We start from the raw sequence: 23,269 nt of genomic DNA, 5'->3' as shown, positions 1-23,269 counted from the left end.
ACTGGGCTCGTTAAGTAGAAGAGTCAGAATCAGATTCAGACCCAGTGCACTCTTTGCAACAAGATAACAGACTCTCCAATCTGCTGTTTGGTGCTTTCTCCATGTCCCCGTCATACTCTGATGCTGCAGACTGTAAATAGCTCACTGGTTCTTTGAAGTGATCTCTTAGCCATTTTTATTGTGCCGCTCTGTGTTTTTTACATGTTTGTCCACACTGGTGCATGTCTCAGACCACAAGCCCCTGAGGGTGGGGCTGCAGCCACGTGATCCTCTCCGCAGAATGCCTCGCTGATAGGTAGAGGAGAAACCAGCGCCAGACCATGCCTCGTTCTACCTCATTTCTGTCCCTTTCCTGGGTTTTGCCCCAAAGGCAGAAAGTAAGCCTAAGATTAGTGAGTGGGGCTCTCAGAGCAGGGTACTGTGGGGAGTGTCAAGGAGATGGGGAGGGAAAGAAGAAAAACTAGCAACAAGCTGATCCCAGCAGAGACACAGCCAGCTGGGGGTGGGATTATGGAAGGGGTGGGTGGTGGCAGATGGCTGGGGAGTGGCAGGGGGATTTGTACAGTGCAGGCCAGGTGTTTACATGAGTTTCTGGGTGGGGAGGAGAATGGGAATGAACCAAAGGCAGACCTTTGGGATGGTTGGGGTTACCAGTGCTGAGAAGGAAGACTGTCTCTGGGCCATGCCCAGAGTTTTGTGAACTGACTGGAGGTACAATAAATGAGTGTGTGTGTGTGTGTGTGTTTGTGTGTGAGTGTGTGTGTGTGTGTCTGTGTGTGTAGGGGGAGGCTGTGTAATTTCTCGGCTGAGCAGCAGGAGCTGGGAAAGCTCCATGACCTCCCTGGCCCCTGCAGCCCCTAGGCACCTCTGCCTCTGCTGGTTTGGCCCATCAGTGCTTGAGGGTCACATATTCCACTGTGTCCTGGACCATAGGCCGCTCCCCAACTCCCAAGTGAATCAGCTCCGAGTAATGTATCCCCTCGTCTTCTGGAACAGCGGGAGTCACGTTCTCATAGTCGTCCTGAGAAAGCCACACTGTGGTGAGCTTGGCCTCATGGTCACCAGCTTCCCAGCCTCTACTTTCTCTGCCCACTCTCTCCTTGACTCCACTGGGGGTTCAAGAGCCCAAGCAGGAGTCCTCTGGTCCAGAAACTGGTTGCCGTCGGCTTCAGACTGGGGGGTGCCTGCCCTGGCTCCAGTCACACTCGTGCCGGAGCAATGTCCCACTGCCCAGCCTTTGAAACCCTGAGTCTACCCGAGTCCCTCCATCTGGGACTCCCAGCTGAGCCAGGTCCCCCATCCCCCCACTTCCATAGCCCTGCCCTCTTACCGTTTGAGGCTTCTGCACCACAGAGTAAGTGACTGTATTGTCCCTGTGTAGGGAAGGTCTCTGTTCCCTTGCATCTCTGAGAGGGAAGTAGATAGAGGACCACAAATGAAACTTTCTCATGAGCTCTCCTCCTTCTTGAAGCTCTCCGACACCCCAGGAGCACCCGGCCTCTCCACCCCTTATGTATTATGTCTAATGCTCACAGGAGGAATGAATGTGTCAAATGAGTGGTTGGATGGATGGATGGACCACGGTCTTAACCGTGGTGAGAGAGGCTGGCTTGAAGGAACAGATCCAATTCTTGAGACCATCCCTTACCTGGCAGTGGTGGTGGAGGTGGGGTTAGGGGGTGTTAGGGAGCTGGAATGAGGAAATGGGTATGTGGCTGTGCCTGGCACGGGCCTAGCACAAAGATGGCAAGTGGGACATCAGTTTTTCCTCCCCTGATTCAGGTGTCACCCTCCTGGTACCCTCAGTACCCAATCCTTGGCGTGTCAGTCTCGCCGACAGGAAAGCGCAAGGCCGCATAGCTGACGGTATCCTCTATCACCGGATTGTAGCAGCCCAGGGCGTGGGAACCTTCAGCGAGAGGGACCCTTCGAACCTGGGAGAGAGACAAGGTCTTAGCTCTCATCCCTCCTTTCCCCACCCTGGTGCCCTTCCCTTGGCCTCTGACACCCCAGGCCTCCCCACAGTACGCGTTACCACCCCTGTTTCACTTTGTTCGTTGGCTGGCTTCAAGATCTGCCCTGCACTTCATCTTTCTCCCATCCTACCTTTTTGTTCCTCACAAAGAAGCTCTGCCCATTGGAATTTTCCTGAAGTTCCTGCTGGCTCTGAATCCTCTTCCAGCTAAGAAATAAAGACCTGCTCTGTGAGAATCGAGGGAACGGGAGCAGGAGCCTGTGCAGTCGGCAGGCTGGGGCCTACAGGACCCAGTAACTGGAGTCCCCTCCTGGAATGGGTGAGGGAGAGCTGAGGAGGAGGAGAGGCAGGAGGAGGACAATGGGAGGAGCTCACCTTCGCTGAAGCTTGACTCCCCAGAATGCCAGCAGCACGGCAACCAGGCAAAGCATCACTCCCAGGGCCACTCGCCTGCCGATGGTCTCTGGGCTGTCTGATGGAGAACGAAGGACCATCAGTCGATGACATTGCCTCTGGCAGATACCAGCCTGCTCTGTCCTGAGGCATTTATTTGCCTCGTGGGATCCTCGGCTTCTCTCTGCAGAACCTGTGCTTTTCTGTCTATGCGATTTCTGCACCAGTGGGGATGTGATGCCGAGAAAGAGGGAGAAACCAGTCCCTGCTCTCTGGACCTGCCATTAGGAGGAAACAGCTAGCTAGCTCTTTCTCACGAGGATCTCTTGCTTTGTGACAGGCATGACACACATAGAGCATGCAACCCTCATAAATGGGTGCAGTTTGGCCATGCTATCAGATACTTCCAGTCACTGTGCTTTGACCAGCAATTCCATGTAGGAGTTTATCCTACAACTATTCTTGCAGGGATGCCCTGAGCAAGAGACTACACGCGTCTTGAGGACGGCGTTGGGTAGATAAGTTTTGCAGCATTCATGCCTGGGAATACAACGCAGCCCTTAGGAAAAGAGGCAGGTCTCCAGGGCGTCTGCAAAGTGGAGACCCAGGGAACATGTTTTTATACAATAAGTTACATTTCCAAATAACACTCCCAGGCTCTTTCCCTTCAGTGTCCAGCTTTGCAGGCGATGATCCTCTAAATTTAAAACCATGGCTCCCATCATAAATCTGAAAAATGTATAATAAATAAATGAAATATCTTCTCTGCGTTTCCAGACTTTTTCGACACCCTGTCTGTGCACACTCTCCAAGTGGTGATAGCGCATGGAAAAAAAGAAAGTTCAAGGCAAAGTGTGAGCCCTGCCATCATTTGCATAACGAAGAAGAGTGTGTAGACATAGATGTATAGGTAGATGTTGTGCATGTACAGAATTCTCTGGAAGGAGATGTAAACGTTTGGCTGCCAACAGTGAAGACCTTGACGGAGGGGGTAGAGTTCTCAGGGAGCAAGAAAGGAGAAGTATCTTTCTTTGCACTATTTACCTTTCCATGCTGTTCTCATTTTTTTTTCACCATGTGCTTATATAGTCTTTTTTAAAAAAAAAAAAAAAAAAACACTTAAATCTCTAAAGATAAAAACAAGGGTGAGACAGCGAGAGAGAGACAGAGAGGGAGCCAGTAGGTGCTCAGGATGTGTGGAGGGTGGGGGCAGCCTGAGAGGGAGTCCTCCTGTAGAGTCAGGAGAGGCCGGGTGGAAAGGAGGGAAGACTGGTGAGCTGTGTGGGGCAGAAGTGTGCCCTTGAGCACACAGGCTGGCCTGGCCTGGCAGGACTGGGGGGGAGGGAAGAACGGGTCAGTGATCAGGAATGCACAGCCTTGGAGGAAAGCCACCAGAATGGCCGAGGCCAGAGAAGAAGAGGGAAGGGAGCTTACAGTAGACAGTGAGGGTGCTGGGGGGCGACTGGCCCACACCCAGTCGGTTGGTCCCCTGGCACCGATAGGCTCCTGACTGCTGCACCTTCACAGAATTCAATATCAGCATCTGATGATAATGTTGGAGGTTTTGGTTATTCCCATCAAACCAGGTGTACTGGGAAACGGGAGGGTTGGCATCACTCTCACATGTCAGGACTGCTTTCTTCCCCTCCATTACACTGTCTTTCGGGCTAATGGACACCCGTAACTTCCTAGGTGCATCTGGAAGAAGAAGCGAAATCAGGATGCAGGTAGCCAGTCACCTGCCCTTCTCTGCTCCCCGCCTCCAGCTCCAGCTCCAGCCACTCACACAGCACTTGGAGCGTCCAGGCCTCCGACATGCTTTGTCCTATGGAGTTGTTGACCAAGCAGTTGTAATTTCCAGCATCTTCTGGAGAGACTGAGTCAAAGCTCAGTTGTTTTCCTTCCTCCAGAAAGATTCCATTTTTCTTCCAGAAGAAGCGGACGTCTGTGGGGCAGCTACTTGAGAAGTTACACTGGAGGAGGACCTGGTGCCCAGAGTGAATCTCACGACGGGGACTGACTGGCAGGACCTTGACACCTTTGGGGGCATCTGGAGAGCAAGGGCCTCAGGCTGACCTCTTGGGTCCTGTCCCTTTTTTTGTCCCCAAGACTTCCTCTCCCTTACACCCTGAGGCCTGACTATTATCCCTCAGTTCACTGTGAAGATTCTGGTCCAGGCTCCAGTCTCCATGCCCTTAGCGCCCACCTGGGCCCACCTGAGCCACCTCCCAGATCCCCTGCCCCGGTCACTCACACTGGACATGCAGGTCGACAGGGGAAGCCCAGGAACACCATTGGTTACAGGCCGCACAGGTGAATGGCTTGGCGTTCCAGGCAACTTTCTGAATCATCAGCACCCCAGGTTCTGGCTCATTCCAGGAGCCTTCGGATTTCCATTCATATCGGGTAACACTGGGGTTACTGGAAGTGTAGTGACAGAGCAAGGTGACATTATCTCCTTCTCGAATTGGTGTGGGATTTTGAATCACTGTGGTTACCTCCTTGGGGGAATCTGGGAGAAAATCAGAGAAATGGGTGAGGAAAAGTTAGCTGTCCATAATTCCTGTACTTCCTGGCTTCCTCTTTCCCCCATTTGTTGCTGCATCCACACAGTTCCTAAATTAACCATGCATTTGTGTGAGAACAGAAACCCTGCCCTGCCCATTTGGCCTGGCTGTGGTTAGACGCAGAATAAGGCAGCAGTTAAGAGCACGGCTTGGGCAGAGCACACATGGCACTGTTTGTGGGTCTCCATAAGGATCTAGGGCACAGAGCTGGGTCCCTGTAGTGCAGGAGGTAATAAAAATTTTTAAAAAAACAAAAAGCACAGCTCTGGGACCAGACTGCCAGACCTTGCCACTTAGAGCTGTGTGACCACTGGCTGCAGGCCTCAGTTTATTCATCTGTCAACTGGGGTCCTAAGAGTACTTAACCTTGTGGAATTGTTGCCAGGATGAAAGGAGATGATGTCCGCAGAGCAGTGTGGCATGTAGAAAAACACCCAATAAACGTTGCTGCTGCTATATATCTGGCTGCCTAGATATTCGGGATTTGGGCCTTCCCACCAGCGTATTTGGCCCAGGCTATGACGTCACAGGGTCTAAGGATCAAAACTATGGATTCTCTTTGTCCTGGGCTCAACTCAGTGACAAGATTCATTATGTTAAACAGAGTCTGAAGATGGAGAGGTAATGAGACATTTTGCCCCAGTTCTCCTCGAAAACTTCCGGAACCCTTCTGGGACTCAGCCACTGCTGCGTGATGCTAAGTCTCTGTGTCCCTCATGGGGACCTGGCATCATGCAGTTTATTCATTCAACAAACACCTACTGAGCACCTACCCTGAGCCAGACCCTGTTCTGGTGCTAAGAATGTAACTGTGAACAACAGCAGAACACCTGCTGCGAGAAGCTTACAGGTCAGGAGCCCACGGCTTCTCTTGCATCCATTCAGGACCCAGGAATCTCCTGTACTCTTCTACCTTCCTCCTCCGCCCACTTCCCTCTTTTCCCTCTAGAACCCAGAGGCTCTGTGACTACTCACATTGGACATCCAACTCAGCTTCCTGGCCAACATAGCCACGACCAAGACTGTTTACTGCCCAGCAGGAATAATTCCCAGCATGCTTGAGGAGGACCTTTAAGATCTGGAAGGTCATGCTTGTCTTTCTCGGCACTTCAATCCTATTGTGAAACCACGTGTAATTTGTTGGAGGAGGGTTGGCTGGTGACAAACAAGTCAGCACTACTGTACCTCCCTCCTTAGCTGGTGAGGGGGAGATCTGAACCTTGGAAGGTTCCGGAACATCTGGAAAAAGGGGTAGAGGCAAGTTGGGGGAAGGTGAGCAGAGGCCTCCACGGCTGACCTCTCAAGGGGCTTGGTTCCCCTCACGCTAACTCCCTGCCTGCCCCTCCCCAGCGCCCAGGAGGCTCACAGCGCACTTGGAGAGCCACTTCTTGCGACCTTTCTGAGCCTATGTCATTGTGGGCCACACAGTAGTAGTGTCCACCCATCTCCTTGGTCACGTTGGACAGAGTTAGTGTGAGCCTCTTCTGCGCGCTCTGCAGCATCCTGGGCTCTCTCAGCGGGCTCCCATCCTTGAACCAGTACATATTCGTCGGCTCTGGGTTGCTGCTGTTGATTTGGCACGTCATGGTCACAGAGTCCCCCTTGGTTACAATGGTGTCTCTAGGATGGACCTCAATCATCAACTTTGGGGTGTCTGGAGGAGCAGAGGGACAATGGGGGAGGGGACAGGGGATTCTCAGAGGGTGTAAAGCCATAAGAAATTGCTGGGCTTTTCTTCTCAGAAAGCAGCAGCTTACCCCTAGCGTGTGGGTGTGTGCAGCCACTCACTGTTACCCTTGTCAACAAGCGTGGGCTGGGGACTGTCACAGCCTCCTAACTCCTCTCTCTGCTTCCCCCACTCCCCAAGTCCCTGAAGGTCTGTTCTCCACTAGCAGCCAGCAGCATTTCTAATCATGTCACTCAGACCTTGTCACTCCCCTGCTTGAAACCATTCAACAGAGTCCACACTTAGAATAAAATCCAAAACCCTGACCTGCAGCCGAGGAGCTCCAGCTCCCGATCCCACTCGGCCTTCCTTTACTAGGTTGGGCCCCTCAGACACGGGGCTGGGGCTCTCTGGCCTGACTGTCGCAAACACCTCAAGGCCTTTGTCCTTGCTCTTTCCTCTCCCTGGAAACTTCTTGAAAATCTCCGCCTGCCTCAGTCAGAGTCTCAGCTCAAGTTTCCCTGCCTCCCTGCATCCCTCACTCCCTCTGTCCCAGCCCTGCTTTATTTTTTCTTAATACACTTAAGCACTACCTACAGTTACGTTCTCCAGCTCCCTGTTGATCTATTTATTATTTGTCTCTCCCACTGCAATGCTATGCTCCACGTGGCCAAGCACTTCGCTCACCGCTGTCTCCCCAGCAGCCATAACAAGGCCTGGCACCTAGTAGGTTCTCAATAAATATCTATTGAATGAATGAATAAGGCACAAATAAGATGTAAAAAAAAAATTCCTCTCCCTGTTCCCCCAAAGGGGAACAAAAATACCTAACCAGATGATCCCCAATCATGTCATGGCTTGAGGCTAGATTCAATTATTTTATTCTGTTAGACCAAAGCACATGCTAAAATGAATCTGTTTCCTGACACACCAGGGCCGACAACAGGGATGGTGGAAGAGGAAACACAGCTTTGCCTGAACCATTCCCAGCTGTGGGGACACATAAACTGATTACGCTTCCTTCCTGCTGCAGGCTCCTGCTGCCCTGGCTGCTCTGAGGGGTTGGGGAGAAGGGGCCAAGTCCCTTGTCCTTCCCACAGGAGCAGTGGGGAGACTTACGCTTCACGTCCAGCTGCACCGTTTCCTGAGAGAGTAGCAGCCCCTCTGATATGTCATTCCAGAGCTGGCAGGTCAGATTCTTGCCATGGTGGAACCACTTTGGCTCAAATGTGAGCTTGCTCTGGGTGGAGACAGCCTCGGTGGTCAGGGAAGTCGAGGGAACAGAGGTATATTGAGGTAACCCATTCAGGGACCACTTCAGTTTGATCTCATACCCAGGGCAGGAGAAATTCAGCGAGCAGGTCACACTGACTTCCCTGGACTCCTGGATTTCTGGAGGGAGTTGGATGTGAGGAGGAGGGGCCGTCTCTGTAAAAGAAAAGGGACCATGTGGCAGCCAGGGAGACTGAGGGCTGCCTGTGCCCTCGCCTCTTCCACCTGCCTTTCGATGCCCTGCCCTCAATAACCCCTCAAGAGCACCGTGCCAGTCCATCCACCTCTCTCCAGGCCTTCTTTTCTCTGCTCTGAACCACTTTTTTTTTTTTTTAATTGACTCACCCAGCTAAACACCCTAGGTCTAGGCTGTTAATAATATATTGTAAAACATTATATCAAATTGAAGTAACTTTTAAAAAAAGGAATACAAGTAAACCTCACGCAAAATCTTCTCATCTCTACATCTTAAATGTTTTCCATGTTGTCTTACAGTTCTTGTTCCTGTGTACACACATTTCACTGTTTAATTACAGTGTGCATTCGGTTTTCCATGCTGCGACCATACTAGATAACACATTGTTGTTATGTCACGCTTGACATACTGCAGTGATCTCCTTACTATATCCCTAGACCCAGCCTTTTGGCCTCTCCAATTGGCCCAACATAGTACCATCCACCCACTTACTGTTACCTAAATAACGTACGTGCACTATTGCCTCACTCAAAGCCTCCAGTGGCTCTCATGTAATGGTCAGTCATGCAAGAATCAGGCAAATCTGTATTCAAATCCCAGATTCTCTACTTAAAACTGTGTAATTTGAGGAAAGTAGCTCAGTTTTTTCCTCCAGTATAAAATGGGGATCTTAATACATAACTTGAAGAGTTATTATGAAAAGTAGTGACACTTATCAGTGCTCAAAAAAGGGACAATAAGAATATCCATATTATGTTTTAGAGTTTGCAAATATGTGCCTTCAGTACCTCCTCTCTCACAACCACAAACTTCTACTAATTGATGGCCTGCTCGGAACCACTTTTGCGCAACTGAAGCACCTTCCGAAAGGGCTTGGGAGTGCTGAGCCTCCTTGGGAATTACATTTCAGATTTGTACTTATTTTATTCTCACTCCCGAATGTTTGCTTTCTAAATGTTTTCAACATCATCTTCCCCATCACCCCTAAGTGAATTTCACCAGTTTAGTTCAACATGCATTTCTTAGCTTTGATGACAAGCCTGCATTATTTAATGGTCTCATTATTGGAGCCCATTAAACATTCCTTTTGGGGGTTCCTTTAGTAGAGCAGGCCTGTGGGCAGACAGTCCCAGCTCTCTCGGGGCTGGGCCACCCTCGGACTACAGGGTCTGAAGCCACATCTCTCACCCCACACATAGGGCTGCTTAGAACCACCCACCGAAGAAAGAGGCTATGGAATGGAGTGAGCACATGGCCTGTGTTTGATCCACCCCCTACACATGTGCCATTTAGCCTTGAAGGGCCAGTGAGAATTAGTCACCAATTTTAACACATTGTGAGACTTCACTTGAAAATCTAACATTTTATCTTCTCTTGAAAAATCAGGTAACCTGGAACCCAGGTTCTAGAATGGGCAGGAGCTGAGTGGCAGGTGGGATGCTGGAAGAGGGACAAATGCTCATGCTCCAGTTGGCCACAGCCCCATTGTGTTGTGCTGCCCGAGTCCCTCGATGGCACCCCGTGCCTGGCCTCTGCAGGCAACCTGGTTTTCAGCCCCTGTGTTTCCCACCTCCTTCCTTGTCTCTGCCCATCCCCCAGAGCCTTACGGGAGATGTTGAGGAATATGTTTTCCATCCATTTGCCAGCTTCCGATGTCATCCTCAGCCCCAGCAGACCATTGTCTTGGGCTTGCACAGGTTGGATAGATAGGGTGCAGTTGGATTTTATGTCTCCTAGGAATTTCACACTTTCCTGGAGACACAGCTCCTCCGTCTTTGTCTTGTTGCAGAGGATTTTCCCATGGTATTCCTTGGCCTTTTCGTCATACGTATAATTGTGGTACACAACGAGGGTGTCCATGGTCTTTCCATGCCCTGCGATTCTGTAGCTGCAGGGAATCCAGACGCAGGCTCCCTCCCAGGCGTAGAGGGTCTTGGGGTGTTTAAACACCCAGCGTGAGTCAGAGAAAGCCAAGTATTCTGGAACCCACCACAGTGATCAGAAAGCATTATTGAAGGGTATAGAGAGCTTTCAAGGAATAAAGAATCCCCTCTGAAGATAGAGGGAGAGACACAAAGAGAGGAAGACACAAAGAGAGAAGCATATATACACATGTCCACTGCCTCTCCCTACCCTACTCCACTTTTCCTCTTCTCTGCCCCAGCTCTTTCTTCCTCCTCCAGTTCCACAGTCATCCCAGAAGCCAAGTGCCAACCCAGGCCACAGTCCTTACCTAGGAGCAGCAGTGAGGGGCCGAGGAGATACATGGTATTGTGTCTAGGCGGGAGCCTGGGGCAGGAAGAGTTTGTCTTTGAGTCATCTGGTCGCTTACTTCTTCCAGATGGCTTTTCTTGCTCACCCACCGAGCTCTGACCTCTTTTCCCTAATCCTAGGAGGCCCATGTGTGGTTGCATGGTGGGATGTGGCATTCTGGATGCACACAGGGCCTTCTCTGGGTATGACATTACTCTCCCATTGGCTTGAGAACCCTGTTGTTCTAGCCTCTCTCTCTTCCCAGCACTCCTTCCTTTCTTCCATCCATCCATCCATCCATCCATCCATCCATCCATCCATCCATCCATCCATAATTGTATAAACTTCCTATCTAGCTCTCAGGCTTTGAGTAGTACCAGACAACTGAATGTCTTGAATACCAAGCACTGGGTAACTTGGAGCAACTCGTGAAGGGTTTTACATAGGAGAGAGACATGGTCAAAGTTTGATTTTAAAGACCAGGAAAAAAATAACTTTAACACCAATAATTAAGTATGATATCAAGAGAGCATTTAGAGGGGTCTGAAAGGACTTAGGAGAATGAGGTCCAAGGGTCCCTCTCAGATGCCCCCAGGGGCTGGGTAGGAAACATAAACCAACCAGGTGGGGACAAAGATCCTGGGCCATACCTTGTGTAAAGGCGATGACTATCTCAGGTCTAGCCAATTGCTGCCAAGTGGGAATGTGGGTTCAGCATTTCGTGATCTCTCACTGTTTTAAGAGAAGTAAGAAGCCAGATTGTCATGTGAAATGTCCTGCTCTAAAAGAAAAACAAATTTGGTGAGGGTCAAACAAAACCTGTCTGTGAACTAGAGGCAGTCCAAAGCCTGCCAACGTGCAACCGCTGTCTCTCTCTCTCTGCAGAGAGCTGGCCCAATGCCTTACTAGACATTTACAAAGTTACATTTACATAGAGTTAATTTTAAGTCCCAATTTGCATGGCTCTGCCCTCAGTGCCATTCCCCCGGGAGCCAGGCAGGATGTGTCTACAGAGTGTGTCTCCGGTCTCAGCACAGACCTGTCCCCTCCCATCTGCCCAGTCAACATTTCCCACGCATGGCATCATTGCCACCCCCCAACCCCCACTGGCTGTTTATCTCCTGAGGCTGTGTGTCTCCTGCCAAAGGCTGTTGGGTATCCAGTACCCGATATACCGAAAACTAAGCTACTTGCTGAAAGCAGGAAGGGGTCTGTCCCCAGGAGTAGTAGCTGTGCTGGCCTGGCCCAGGCAGGGCAGTGGGGGTGAGGGGTCTGAACTGAGGCTAATACTGTTACACACAAAAAAAGTCTTCAAGATCACATCCATTTGAGAGGAGCTGGGTTAAAAAAAAGTTAAATAAGAGTCTTTATTTTGGAAAACTATTTTGGAAACTGCAGATCTTTCCAAACCCTTTAAACAAGTGTGTGTGCATCATACATCTCCCAACATGGGGATTACAGTATAGTACATTGCCCACACTTCTGTAGCCATGGGAACTGTTTTACATTTTCCATGCAAAACTTGGCTGGGTTGCAGGGTCAGTGTTCTAAGGGATGCACTTTGAATCCCCTCTGGTTTTCCACAAGGGCTATGGCAAGGGCCAGATTCTATGCCCGTGGCAAAGACTAGCCTCTTATATCGGGGCCATTGTGCCCCTCTGCCAGCGGCCACCAGCCTTACCTTCATTGGGGACTGGCTTAAGAACCCCAGGACAAGTGGGAGAGTAGAGCTTCACAGAGCAGGGTGGCCTGCTTACCATAAGGAGCGCCAGGCAGTCTCTGTGTCACCAGAAGGGGACTCCAGGCCTGGAACTGCAAGGTTCCTGAGGCATGGTGGAGTGTGGAGGCTGAGGACAGCAGGCATTAGGCATGAAGTGTCAAGACAAGGCATGCTGTCCAGCCCTGTGGTCTGTTCAACACGGGCCTTTTGAGGGCCTCACAGGACCTCAGAGGTGGCCTCTGTGAGTCCATTCTTTCCTCTTGGGCATCCAGTGACCTGCTCAACTCTTGGAAGATTTGCCAAGCCCGGCAGGGATGCTCAAAGACAAGACTCTACGACATGTTGCAACATAACAAGAGAGAGGGAGGGGGGTCCCCACTGCGCTCCTAGCCCCAAGAATTGTGCCTGGCACATAGCAGCTGCTCCATACTTGCTTGTTGAATGCCAAAGAGAATAAAAGAGTTTTTACCTGTTTCCTGATGTCTTCCCTCTTCAGAGACCCTGGCAGCATCTAAGAGTGAAAGGGGAAGCACAGCAAAGACTCTCATGACTGATTTTCACCCTCCTTGGCCACGCCCCCTGCCTCTCTGTGGCTCTGGGGGTGACGAAGAAGCATGGCGATCTGGGGATTAGGCCAAATAGGCAACAAGGGGGATGTGGGTTTAGAGTCAGATCGGAACGAACCCTCGAGTATCTATAGCCAGTTTTTTGTTTCAGTGTATGGAGTCTCTATATCAGATGAATTTCAGAGCCAGCTCCTCCACAACTTCCCCTCCCTCCAGCTCTCAGGAAATGCTAATGACTGAATACAAGCAGATTAGAACGGCCAGCCTAATGAAAAAGAAACAAGTCAACTTTGAAGTATTTGTCATTTAGCTACCCTATCCAATTAACTATTCTCATTCCCCTTACTTTCTCTCCATAGGCTTGAATGGTAGGGAATCTGATCACTGACATTGATGCTTCAGCAGCACCCAAGGGTTGAGGAGAGAACACGCAGATATCAGGAAGGAAAAAGATAACTTATGTGAAGTGTTACTGAATGGGCAAGTCTTGAAACTAAAAGCTCACCACTTTTATCAGGTATCTAGTCTGTGAGTGTTTGAGACCAGAACTAGACAACAGGCAAAGCCATGCAAATCCTACAGGTCATAAGGGAAGTTCTGAGAAATCTTCACTCTGGCACCTCTACACTCTACTGACCGCCAGGCACTGAGAAGGAAATAGAAAGAGTGAAGGACTCTCAAAAGGCAGTGATGTTCTGGAAGGTTCTAGGTACTTTCACTGTAGCATCTTTGCCGCAAGCATTTTTGCCACAAATGTTTTCACTGCATAACTAAGTGGCTATAAGGCAATTTTGCCATTAAAAAAATAAAATCATGAAAAAATAAAAGAGGGATGTTAAAAACGGACATAACAAAATTAAAAAGATTTTATTGGGAGATACAAGATATTTGAATACATTTAAAATGTATGGGAAAAAAATGAAATGTGTGTAGACTCACAGCGATACTGTGCAAATAACTGATTTTATTTTGTTCTTAATTATACCTAAGCAGTTGTCTTTGTCCTGTGGGAAATGTGGGTTCAACTCTGTGCCCTTAAAGAGGGTTCTTGGCCTCTTTTTTTCCTTCTAATGGCGTGTGTTTCGAAGTAAGAAACCAAATTTTGATACAAATCATCACCTGAAAGAAATGTTAACTATTTTAAAACCAGTACTACATCTGCTTTTCACTGTACAGACCACTATGAGGGTTAGCTAAGATTTATTTAGAATACTAAAATGGGAGTAACTATGAAAACTTTGTCGATGAAGAAATGAAACCAAACAAACATATATTAAAAAATACCCAAACTGTCAACCAGTTATTTTTATTTTTTTACAGTTGTTAATTGTTTAGTCGACAGAGAAATGAAACCAAAGAACCAAACAAACAAACAAAAAAACCAAACTGTCAACCACTGATTTTGTCTTTTTTTTTTTTTTTTTTATGACAGAATTGTCTTACAGTCATTTAGTTATGTGGCAAAAAAAAGCTTGAGGCAAAAATGTCTACGGCAAAGATGGTAGAGCAAAAATACCAGACATGTTTCTGGGAAGATGGAGTAGGTGTATTTTTCCCTATTTCTCCAGTTAAGTATTAGTAAAATCTCTGGACATTATAAAACAAGCAAAAGAAGACACTGAGAGGTGGAGAGAAGGCACGATGGTTAGGGATCTCGGGACCTGAGGAATGATATGGTGGTGAATTTCCTGGATTTTCTCTTTGCCTCATATATCCCAGATTGAATTCTGGAGAAGCCAGCAACTGGAAATGCTAATGAGCAAAGACAAACAAACAAAAAAAAGTACCAGCAAAATTCTGCTGTTCTAGCCAAAGAACCAGGACAGGGGCAGCCTAGATAGACAGAAATCTTTCAGGCAATAACTGCTCTATTCCATCCAAATACCACAGAAATACTTGAAGCCTCACCGCCACCCCTGACAGCAAAGGTTGAGGAGGGTGCCTAGACTTCTGTAACAAAGAAACTCAGGCTACTTACTCCCTTATACTCTGAGTGGTGCCAGAGAAGGCTGAGTATGGAGCTGGGCCCTCCATCCCCACTGGGCTCATCCTCCTTATAGTGTTTTTGGGGACCGCATGGGGAGTTGAACATCCACCCCCACCCAATGGTGATGAGACATTTCTCCCCTCCTCACTGAAATGATATGACAGGAAGTCTAGTGGACAGTCAGGACTTCCACCATCACTCAGTGGTAACAAGCCCACCTCTTACAGTGGAATCTTTGTGGAAGCCATGTGGACGGCTGTAATAAAGTACTCCTCCCAACGAGGGTGGTAACAGTGGGTGCCGAATGAGGAAACTGGACTCCCAGACCTGCCCAATAATAACAAGCAAACTTCACCCCCAGGTGTCACGGGAGGATTCCTATCAGATGAAGAACAACTAACAGAATTTTTAACCAACAGAGGCCTGCCGTAAAAGAGTGGCTAAAATGAATTCTCTAAACAGAAAATAAATGATTTTTTTTAAAAAAGAGAATCTTATAACATCAGAAAAGAAGAAAGAACATGGAAAGAGCAAATCTGTGGATAAATACAATAGGCTTTTCTTCTTGAATTTTCTAAATTATGTTTGACAGTCAAAGAAAAACCTATTCCACTGCGTAGCTGTTCTCAGTGTATGTAGAGGAAATACTTGAGATAATTATATTATAAATGGGAGAAGATAAAGAGATGTAAAGAGTGGTAAGTTTTCTACACTTTACTTGAACTGGTATATGTTGAAACCTGTAGACTTTGATAAGTTATATATAATGTAATACCTAGAGCAACCACTAAAAAAGCTATACAAAGTGGCATACTCAAAAACACTATAGATGAATCAAAATAGAAGTTTAAAAAATTGTTCCAGGAACCCACAGGAAGGTAGGAAAAAAGAAAAAAAAATTAAAAATAGAGAACACAAAAAATAAAGTGGCAGACTTAAGCCTTAGCATTAGGTAAATTACATTAAATGTAAGTGGTCCAAATACAAAATGAAAATACATAAATTGACAGAGTGGATTAAAAACAACATGACCCAATTATATGCTATCTATACAAAAATTACCCCAAATATATAATTATATAGGTAAGTTGAAAATAAAATAATGTAAAAGGATATATCATCCAAACATTAGTCAAAAGAAAATAGAAATGGCTATATTAATAACAGATAAAGTGGGCTGCAGAGAAAGGAAAAGTACTGATGCCAGAGAGGGATATTATATAATAAGAAAAGGGTCAATCCACCAAGAAGACATAGCAATCCTAAATATGTAAGCACCAAACAACAGAACTGCAAAATATGTTAAGCAAAGACCAAGAATGGAGAAATAGGCAAATTCACAATTATAGTTGGAAACTTCAACACTTCTCCCTCAGCAATTAATAAAACAACTATACGGAAAATGAATAAGGATATATAAGAACTGAAGAAAACCATCAACAAACATGAGCTAATTGCCATTCATAGAAGACTCCACCCAACAACAGCATAATACATATTCTTTCCAAGCACCTATGGAACATATAGCAAGATAAACCAAATTTAGGGACATAAAACAAGTCTCAAAATTTGAAATAACTTGAAATAATTTAAATCATACAGAATATACTCTCCAACCACAATGGAATCAAACTAGAAATTAATAACATAAATATAACAGGAAAATCCTCAAACATTTGGAAACTAAGCAACACACTTTTAAATAATCTGTGGGTCAAAGAGATAATCTCAAGAGAAATAAAAGTACATTAAACTAAAAGAAAATGAAAATAGAACTTATCGAATTTTGTGGCACAGGCTAAAGCACAAGAGGGAAATTTATAGTAGTGAGTGCTTGCATTAAAAGAAGAAAAGTCTTGAATGAATAATATAAGGTTCCATCTTCAGATACTAGAAAAATAAGAGAAAAAAACTCCAAAGCAAGCATAAGGAAGGAAATCATAAATATAAAAGCAGAAATCAATGAAACTAAAAATGAAAATAATAGAGAAAATAAAACATCTGGTTCACTGAAAAGGTCAACAAATTCGACACACTGCTAGCAATACCGACAAATGAAAAAAGAGAGAGGACAAATTGCGAATATCAAGAATGAAACAAAGCATAACACTACAGACCCTGCACACAACAAAAGATAATAAGAGAATACTATGAACAACTCTACCCACATAAATTCGACAATTTAGATTAAATGGATAAATTCCTCAAAAAGTGCAAACTACCATAACTCATTTAATATGAATTAGATAATTTAAATAGCCCTATAACTACTAAGGTAATTTAAAACCTGAAAAAGAAAACTCCAGACCCATATAGTTTTACTGGAGAAATCCACCTAACATTTAAATAAGAATTAACACCAATTCTACATAATCTCTTCCAGAAAATAGTAAAGGGAATGCTTCCTAACTCATTCTATGAAGCTAGTATTACCATGAAGCCAAATAAAAAACAAAACATAACAAAGATAGTACAAAAAAAAAACCCTGACAAATATTCCTCATGTACATAGATGCAAAAATCCTTAACAAAATATTAACAAATAGAATTCAGCAATATATAAAAAGAATGATACACTATGACCAAGTGTATTATTCCAGGGATGTAGGGCTGGTTCAATATTTGAAAATCAACTAATGTAATCTCATATAATAGGATAGAGAAGAAGAAAAAAAAATCACACGATTATATAAGTTGTTGCAGAAAAGGCATTTGACAATATTCAACACCTATTCATGATTAAAGAAAAAAAATACTCTCTGAAAATAGAGAGGAAATTCCTCAATTTGATAACTTACAACTAACCTACAAAAAACTAGAGCACTAAAAGACTGAATACTTTCTCCTCCAGGTTGAGAACAAGGCAAGGATGTCCACTAAACCACTCCTGTCCAACACAGCACTGGAAGTTCTAGACAGCACAATAAAGTAAGGAAAGGCCATAAAATGCATATAGATCTGAAAGGAAAAAATAAAACCACCCCTATCTATAGATAACATAATGGTCTCTGTAGAAAATCCCAAGGAACCTACAAAAACAATTCTAAAACTAAATGAGTTCAGAATGCAAGATCATGACAAAAATTAGTCACATTTTTTGTACTAAAAATGAACATATGGAAACTGAAATTTAAAATACAATTCCGTTTATCATGGCTTAACAAAAGAAACGTTTAGGTGTAATAAACCTAACAAAATATATATAAGACTTTTAGTGTACTGAAAACTGTAAAACACTGCTGAAAAAAATAAAAGACCTAAATAAATACCATGTTTATGAATTGGAAGACTAAACATAGTAAAGATGTCAATTCCTCCCAAATTGATAGATAAATTTAATACAGTTACTATCAGAATTCCAGCAACATTTTTTTGTAGATATGGACAAGAGTATTCTAAAGTTATGAAGGAAGACAAAAGAAACTAGATCAGAAAATATTTCTGAAAAAGAAGAATAAAAGGAGAGAGGAATCATTCTACCTGATTTCAAGGCATATTATGAAGTAATACAGTAACCTAAAACTGTGTGGGATTGATGGGAGTATAAACATGTAAATCAACTGAAAAGACTAGAGAACCCAGAAATAGCCCCATGCAAGTATGGCCAACTGAGTTTCGATGGAAGAAAGATAGTCTTCTTAACAAATGGTGGCAGAGCAACTGGATATCCATAGGCAAAATACAAACCTCAGCCTAAACCTCTTAATACAAAAATTAACTCAAACTGGATCATAGGTTTACATGTAAAACATTAAACTATAAACTTTAAAGGGTAACATGGGAGAAAAATCTTTAGGATGTAGTTTTTAGACCTGAGACCAAAAGTATGACCTCTAAAAATCAATAAATTGGGCTTCATTGAAATTTGTTTGTTTGTTTTTTTCCTCTCTGTGAAAAACTTTGTTAAGAGAATGAAAAAACAAACTACAGACTGGGAGAAAATATTTGCCAACCACATATCTGACAAAGGACTCAAATTACAATGAACATATAAAGAACTCTCAAAATTCAACATTAAATTAAAAAAATCAGACAATCCAATTAGAAGATGGGCACAAGACATGAAGAGACACTTCATGGAAGAAGATATACAGATGGCAAATAAGCATAAGCAAAGGTATTCAACATCACTAGTCATTAGTGAAATGCAAATCAAGACCATGATATCACTGCATAACTATTAAAACAGATAAAATAAAAAATAATGACAATACCAAATGCTGGTGAGGATGCAGTGAAACTGGATCATTCATACATTACTGGTGGGAATGAAAAAAATGGTACAACCACTCTGGAAAATCATTTGTGAGTTGCTTGAAAACTAACAAAGTATATCTACCATATGACTTGGCAATTTGCACTGCTAATTATCCCCAAGAAATGAAAACTTACATCCACACAAAACCCTGTGCACAATTGTTCATAGCAGCTTTATTTGTAATAGCCCAGAACCGTAAACAACCAACATGTCCCTCATTAACCAGTAGTGATACAACCATACCATGGAGTGCTACAGAGCAATAACAAGGAACAAAGTATTGATACACACAACAACTTGGATTATTCTGAAGGCTGTTATGCTGAGTAAAAAAAAAAAAACACCTAATCTCAAAGGGTCACATACCACATGATTCCTATTACGTAACATTCTTGAAATAACAAAATGATAGAGATGGAGAACAGATTATTGGTTGTCAGGGGTTAGGGATGGTGGGGGAAAAGGAAATGGATGTGACTACAGGGAGATCTTTGTGGTAACAGAACGATTCTGTATCTTGATTACAATAGTGCTTACATACACCTAGGCATGTAATAAAAGGACTTAGAACTATACACACATGGGACCAATGCCAAATTCCTGGTTTTGATTCTGCACTATGATTATGTAAAAAGTAATCATCAGGGGAAACTGAGTGAAGGGCACACCAGACCTTTCTTTGCAATTTTCTGTGAATCTATAATTATTTTAAAAACAAAAACAAAAACAAAAAAACCCCAGCATTCTCAGTGGGGCTTCAGGCTAGGGGACAGGGTCCCAAAGGTTTTTGGTGGGGAACACGCTGGGGACTTAAATCCCTGCACATTACCTAAAAGGAGTGTCTGAGGCCTCTTGCAGCACAGCTCCAGGCATTGTTCACGGTGCTATAACAGGAGGAAATTGGACAGTAGGTTCGTGGACATGCCTTAATTTTTGGAGGCCAAGGGTTGCACAGAGAAGGCAAGGGTGGAGGAGCAGAACTCCTGAGAACAGAAACTTTGGTGCCTTACTCTTCCTTCCAAAGAGGTAGATGGTCTCCGTTTTGGGTGACTTGACTGTCATTACCCCACCCCTGCCACGGAAGCAGTGGAGCCAGGCAACTAGGTGCCACTGAGAGGTCTGGGCCGTCACTCCCTGCCTGGCTGTGTAACCCTCTGAGCCCCTGCCCAGGTCTGTAAGACAAGGATAATGACAGTGCCTTCCTCACAGGGTTGGTGAGGTCACACAAGTGATGCACTAAGCCACACGTACCGCACATGACAAACATGTGGTAAACAGACCTGGGTTCAAAGCCCATTCCTACCATTTGTCAGCTGTGATCTCCCTCAGTTTCCCCTCTAAGGGTGATGCTGATATGGGCAGTACCGACTTGATGGGAGTGCCGTGAGAAATCATAAGCACCTAAAGCACTTTCGTGGTGGCTGCCATGGCATGAGCGCTCTGTAAAAGTGAGCTATCACTTACTGTCAGTTATGCACACTGTCACTTACTCTGCTTGACCAACGCTCCATGCTGACCTCGAGTCACACACCTCTGGCTACTGGGCCCTCGCTTGAGCTTAACAGAGAGGCCCTTCGAGACCAAGCTGTTGTTCTCCTCCCGCTCCTCAGGGAAGTTGGGATTCCAGGCAGACCAAGCTCTGGGGGGTGGGAAGGGGGTCTTCTGCTTGGCTTCCACCCAGCCTGTGAGCTGAGATTGTTACTTCCTGTCCAGGGAGCAGGCCCAAGTTGAGAGTGAGGAGGGTGGGGAAGAAGGAGGCTTGGAGCTTCGGTATAGCAGGGCTTTGAGTCCCTGACCCCAGGCCAAGAGAGAAGACTTTGGAGTAGCCGGCGCAGACCTGGAGCCCTTTGATCATTGAGAATGATGGAGCTGCCTGCCCCGGCACGGTCTTCACGACTGGGTGGAGTATGACAGGTCATCTTAGCCAGGAGCAACCTGGGAGGTTGATGGGAGGGGAGGGACCAGCGGTCCGCGTTGTCCTGACCCTGGCCTGTTGACTGAATGTCCTCCCCTCTGCCCAGGGTGGCTTATCCTCCCAACAGATGGGACGTGAGACCCGCTCATCTCTATTCCAGCCCGGGTAGACTGCATCCTGTGCATCTGTTGCCATATCTCTGAGTCACTATGTCATGGGTTATGACTCTTCTTCAGCTTAGGATTTCCCAAGGCACTTGGCCAGAGAAGAACACGCTGATGTTCACTGTACGTGTTCCTTCCGCTTTCTTCAGCATTTAGAAAGTGGCGAATCATCTTGGACTCTTCTCTTTCCTTCCCCTCCAGCATTAGCAAACCCCATCAGTTCCTCCTCCAAAACAGGCCCTGACCTTCCCCTCTCATCATCATCATCATCTCCACTTCCTGTCTTTTGGACAACTGCCATGGCCTCCTAAGCCCTCTGCCTACACCTGCTGATCAGCTGTGACTATTGTCCACACAGCTGCCAGCAAGGGTCTTTGAAACCTCAATCCCTTCCGCAACACTCCTCTGTGTATCATTCTCCAGTGGCTCCCCAATTCATGCGGAGTCAAAGCCCAAGTCTGGACAGTGGCCTACAAGGCCCTCTGTGATCAGACTCCCTTGGGCAACCGTTCCAGCTCCATCACTCCACTCCAGGCATGCTGCTTTCCTTCTTGTTCCATGAACATAACAAGTACATCCCCACCACGGCCTTTGCACCTGACCTTGGCTTTCCCTGGACCCACATTCCCCAGAAATCGACAAAGTTCCCTCCCTCCCTTCTCGTCTCTACTCAAATGACCTCTTTCTACAACGGCAGCCTTGCACAGCACACTCTGTCCAATCTGACCAACACTTGTTTATCTGATCGTCTCTTCCGCAGTGTCAGCTCTGTGAGGTCAGTGTTTCTTCTTGGTCACTGCAGTGTCCCTAGAGCCTGGCATCAGCCTGGCACACAGTAGGTGCTCAGTAAATATGTGTCAATGGAACAGAGGAATCCGGGGGTGGAGGGTTCCAGGAGCTGGGTGGGGTGTGACACCTGAATTCTGGTCCTACATGTGTCATCACTATTAGTCTCTCCTAAGAGATAGTCTTTGTCTCAGAGCACTTCATTGTTTCCCAAACTTTAGAGTTTTGCCTATGACCTTCAGGACTTTTCTCCTGTCTGTGCACCCCCTGAACTATTTTTATTTCATACATTTCTTTAAATCAATTCACTTGATCAATTTTTAAAAAAAAAAATTTAGCCTCATCCTAAGCTTTTATCAAAAAAAAAAAAAATCACCTGTTTGGTATGCTGGTTTCCTTTTCTTCTGACACATGTTAAATGAAACATAAATAGAACAGTCACTCCCCACCGCTCCTCGGATCACCTGGCTGGCTGTCACAGTGCTCAGGTGGCTCTTTGGGCAGCACAGGGTTACTCCGAGTCCCTCATTATTGACATTGCTCTGGACCTCAGGGCAAAGTCCTTAGGGGCATTCCTACCAGGCTAGACCTGCTGGAGCCAGGGTCTGTTGTCAGAGGACAGGTGTGTCAGGGTGGGGGCCCCTGCCGTGTGCAGATCTGGTAGGAACTTGCACTGAGGCTGCCGTGAAGCCCCTATTTTTCCCTGCGTCGTCTCACGCCACCCAACCTCGGTTCAGCTCCTGGGATTCCGCCAAACACATTCCTACTTGGGGCCTTCACACACGGTGTTCCCACGACTTTCCTTCCACAGGGACCCCTGACCCTTGAGACCTTCAGGCATACTTCCATTCTATGCCCTAAAAGCCCTCCTTGCACTTCCCTTGGCAGCAGGCAGCAGGAGTGGCAGTCAGGCATTAGAGCTGAGGTGAGTTATTTAATGTCCTTCTCCCTGCAAGACTGCCAGCTGCAGGAGGAAAGGGCTTGGGCAGTCCCCAGGGCAGGGGCCCCTCCCCCCTGCTCACCGCCTGCTACCACCGCACCTCTTCCTTTCTCCTGCATGGGGACAAAGCAGCCTCATCACCTTCCTTCCCAACATGGTTTGGTTATTCCTGCTTCTAGACCTTGACTTTGGCCTCTCTTGTATCCCCTGCCTTCTTTGAAAACCAGGGGAGAGGCTCCTTCCTCAGGAATAACCTGAATTTGCCCCAGCCCTGCAGCTTTCTTTTTACTGCTCCCTCAGCACCTACCTTTGGGCCCTGAGGGCTCCTGTGGCTTCTTGCTTAGATGGCAGTGCAATGGTTAGAGCATAGGCTGCAGAGCCAAGGCTCTGGGTTCAAATCGACACTGCACAGTTACCAGCTGGGGGACCGGAAGAAGTGATTTCACCTCTCCATGCCTTGGCTCCGCCAGGTTCTCAAACATCAGCTCATTGAAAGGAAGCACCTGGAGGCCTCATGAAAACCAGAGTGCTGGGCCACACCCCAGAGTTTTTGATTCCTGTAGTCTGGGGTGGGGGCTGAGAATTTACCTTCCTAACAAGTGCTCAGGTGA

The 23,269-nt window shown here is 46.2% G+C and overlaps 1 protein-coding gene across 6 annotated transcripts; it reads right to left on the bottom strand.

The window, feature by feature from the left end:
• Positions 1 to 158: 158 nt before the first annotated feature.
• CD22 (CD22 molecule) lies at positions 159 to 23,041 on the bottom strand. 6 transcript variants are annotated; one of them, XM_033128394.1, is made up of 16 exons: positions 22,966 to 23,041; positions 12,512 to 12,553; positions 10,973 to 11,054; positions 10,303 to 10,358; positions 9,677 to 10,048; positions 7,721 to 8,029; positions 6,302 to 6,589; positions 5,911 to 6,174; positions 4,623 to 4,880; positions 4,155 to 4,418; positions 3,803 to 4,066; positions 2,351 to 2,447; positions 2,107 to 2,182; positions 1,810 to 1,934; positions 1,331 to 1,406; positions 159 to 1,021 (listed from the first exon to the last, which is right to left on the bottom strand). In XM_033128394.1, exons 4-16 carry the CDS (start codon positions 10,334 to 10,336, stop codon positions 890 to 892), a joined length of 2,559 nt encoding a protein of 852 aa, XP_032984285.1. In that variant the 5' UTR covers positions 10,337 to 10,358; positions 10,973 to 11,054; positions 12,512 to 12,553; positions 22,966 to 23,041; the 3' UTR covers positions 159 to 889. The 6 variants fall into 6 exon arrangements, with proteins under 6 accessions (XP_032984285.1, XP_032984288.1, XP_032984290.1 ...); XM_033128397.1 differs by having other exon boundaries at positions 9,677 to 10,121; positions 22,966 to 23,040; XM_033128399.1 differs by lacking the exon at positions 6,302 to 6,589.
• Positions 23,042 to 23,269: the final 228 nt, after the last annotated feature.

Source organism: Rhinolophus ferrumequinum, chromosome 15 (genome assembly GCF_004115265.2).
Source record: "Rhinolophus ferrumequinum isolate MPI-CBG mRhiFer1 chromosome 15, mRhiFer1_v1.p, whole genome shotgun sequence".
Classification (NCBI taxonomy): domain Eukaryota; kingdom Metazoa; phylum Chordata; class Mammalia; order Chiroptera; family Rhinolophidae; genus Rhinolophus; species Rhinolophus ferrumequinum.
The sequence above is the reverse complement of the archived record's forward strand: the minus strand, read 5'-3'. Positions and strand labels throughout refer to the sequence as shown.

Excerpts from the sequence above, each read along its gene's own strand:
- CD22 (XM_033128394.1), bottom strand. The coding sequence starts at position 10,336 with ATGTATCTCCTCGGCCCCTCACTGCTGCTCCTAG. Across the intron at positions 2,448-3,802 it reads CAGCACCCTCACTGTCTACT|ACAGCCCAGAGACCATCGGC; the intron begins GTAAGCTCCCTT and ends GTTCTCCATCAG. Across the intron at positions 2,183-2,350 it reads GGAGTCAAGCTTCAGCGAAG|CTGGAAGAGGATTCAGAGCC; the intron begins GTGAGCTCCTCC and ends TTTATTTCTTAG.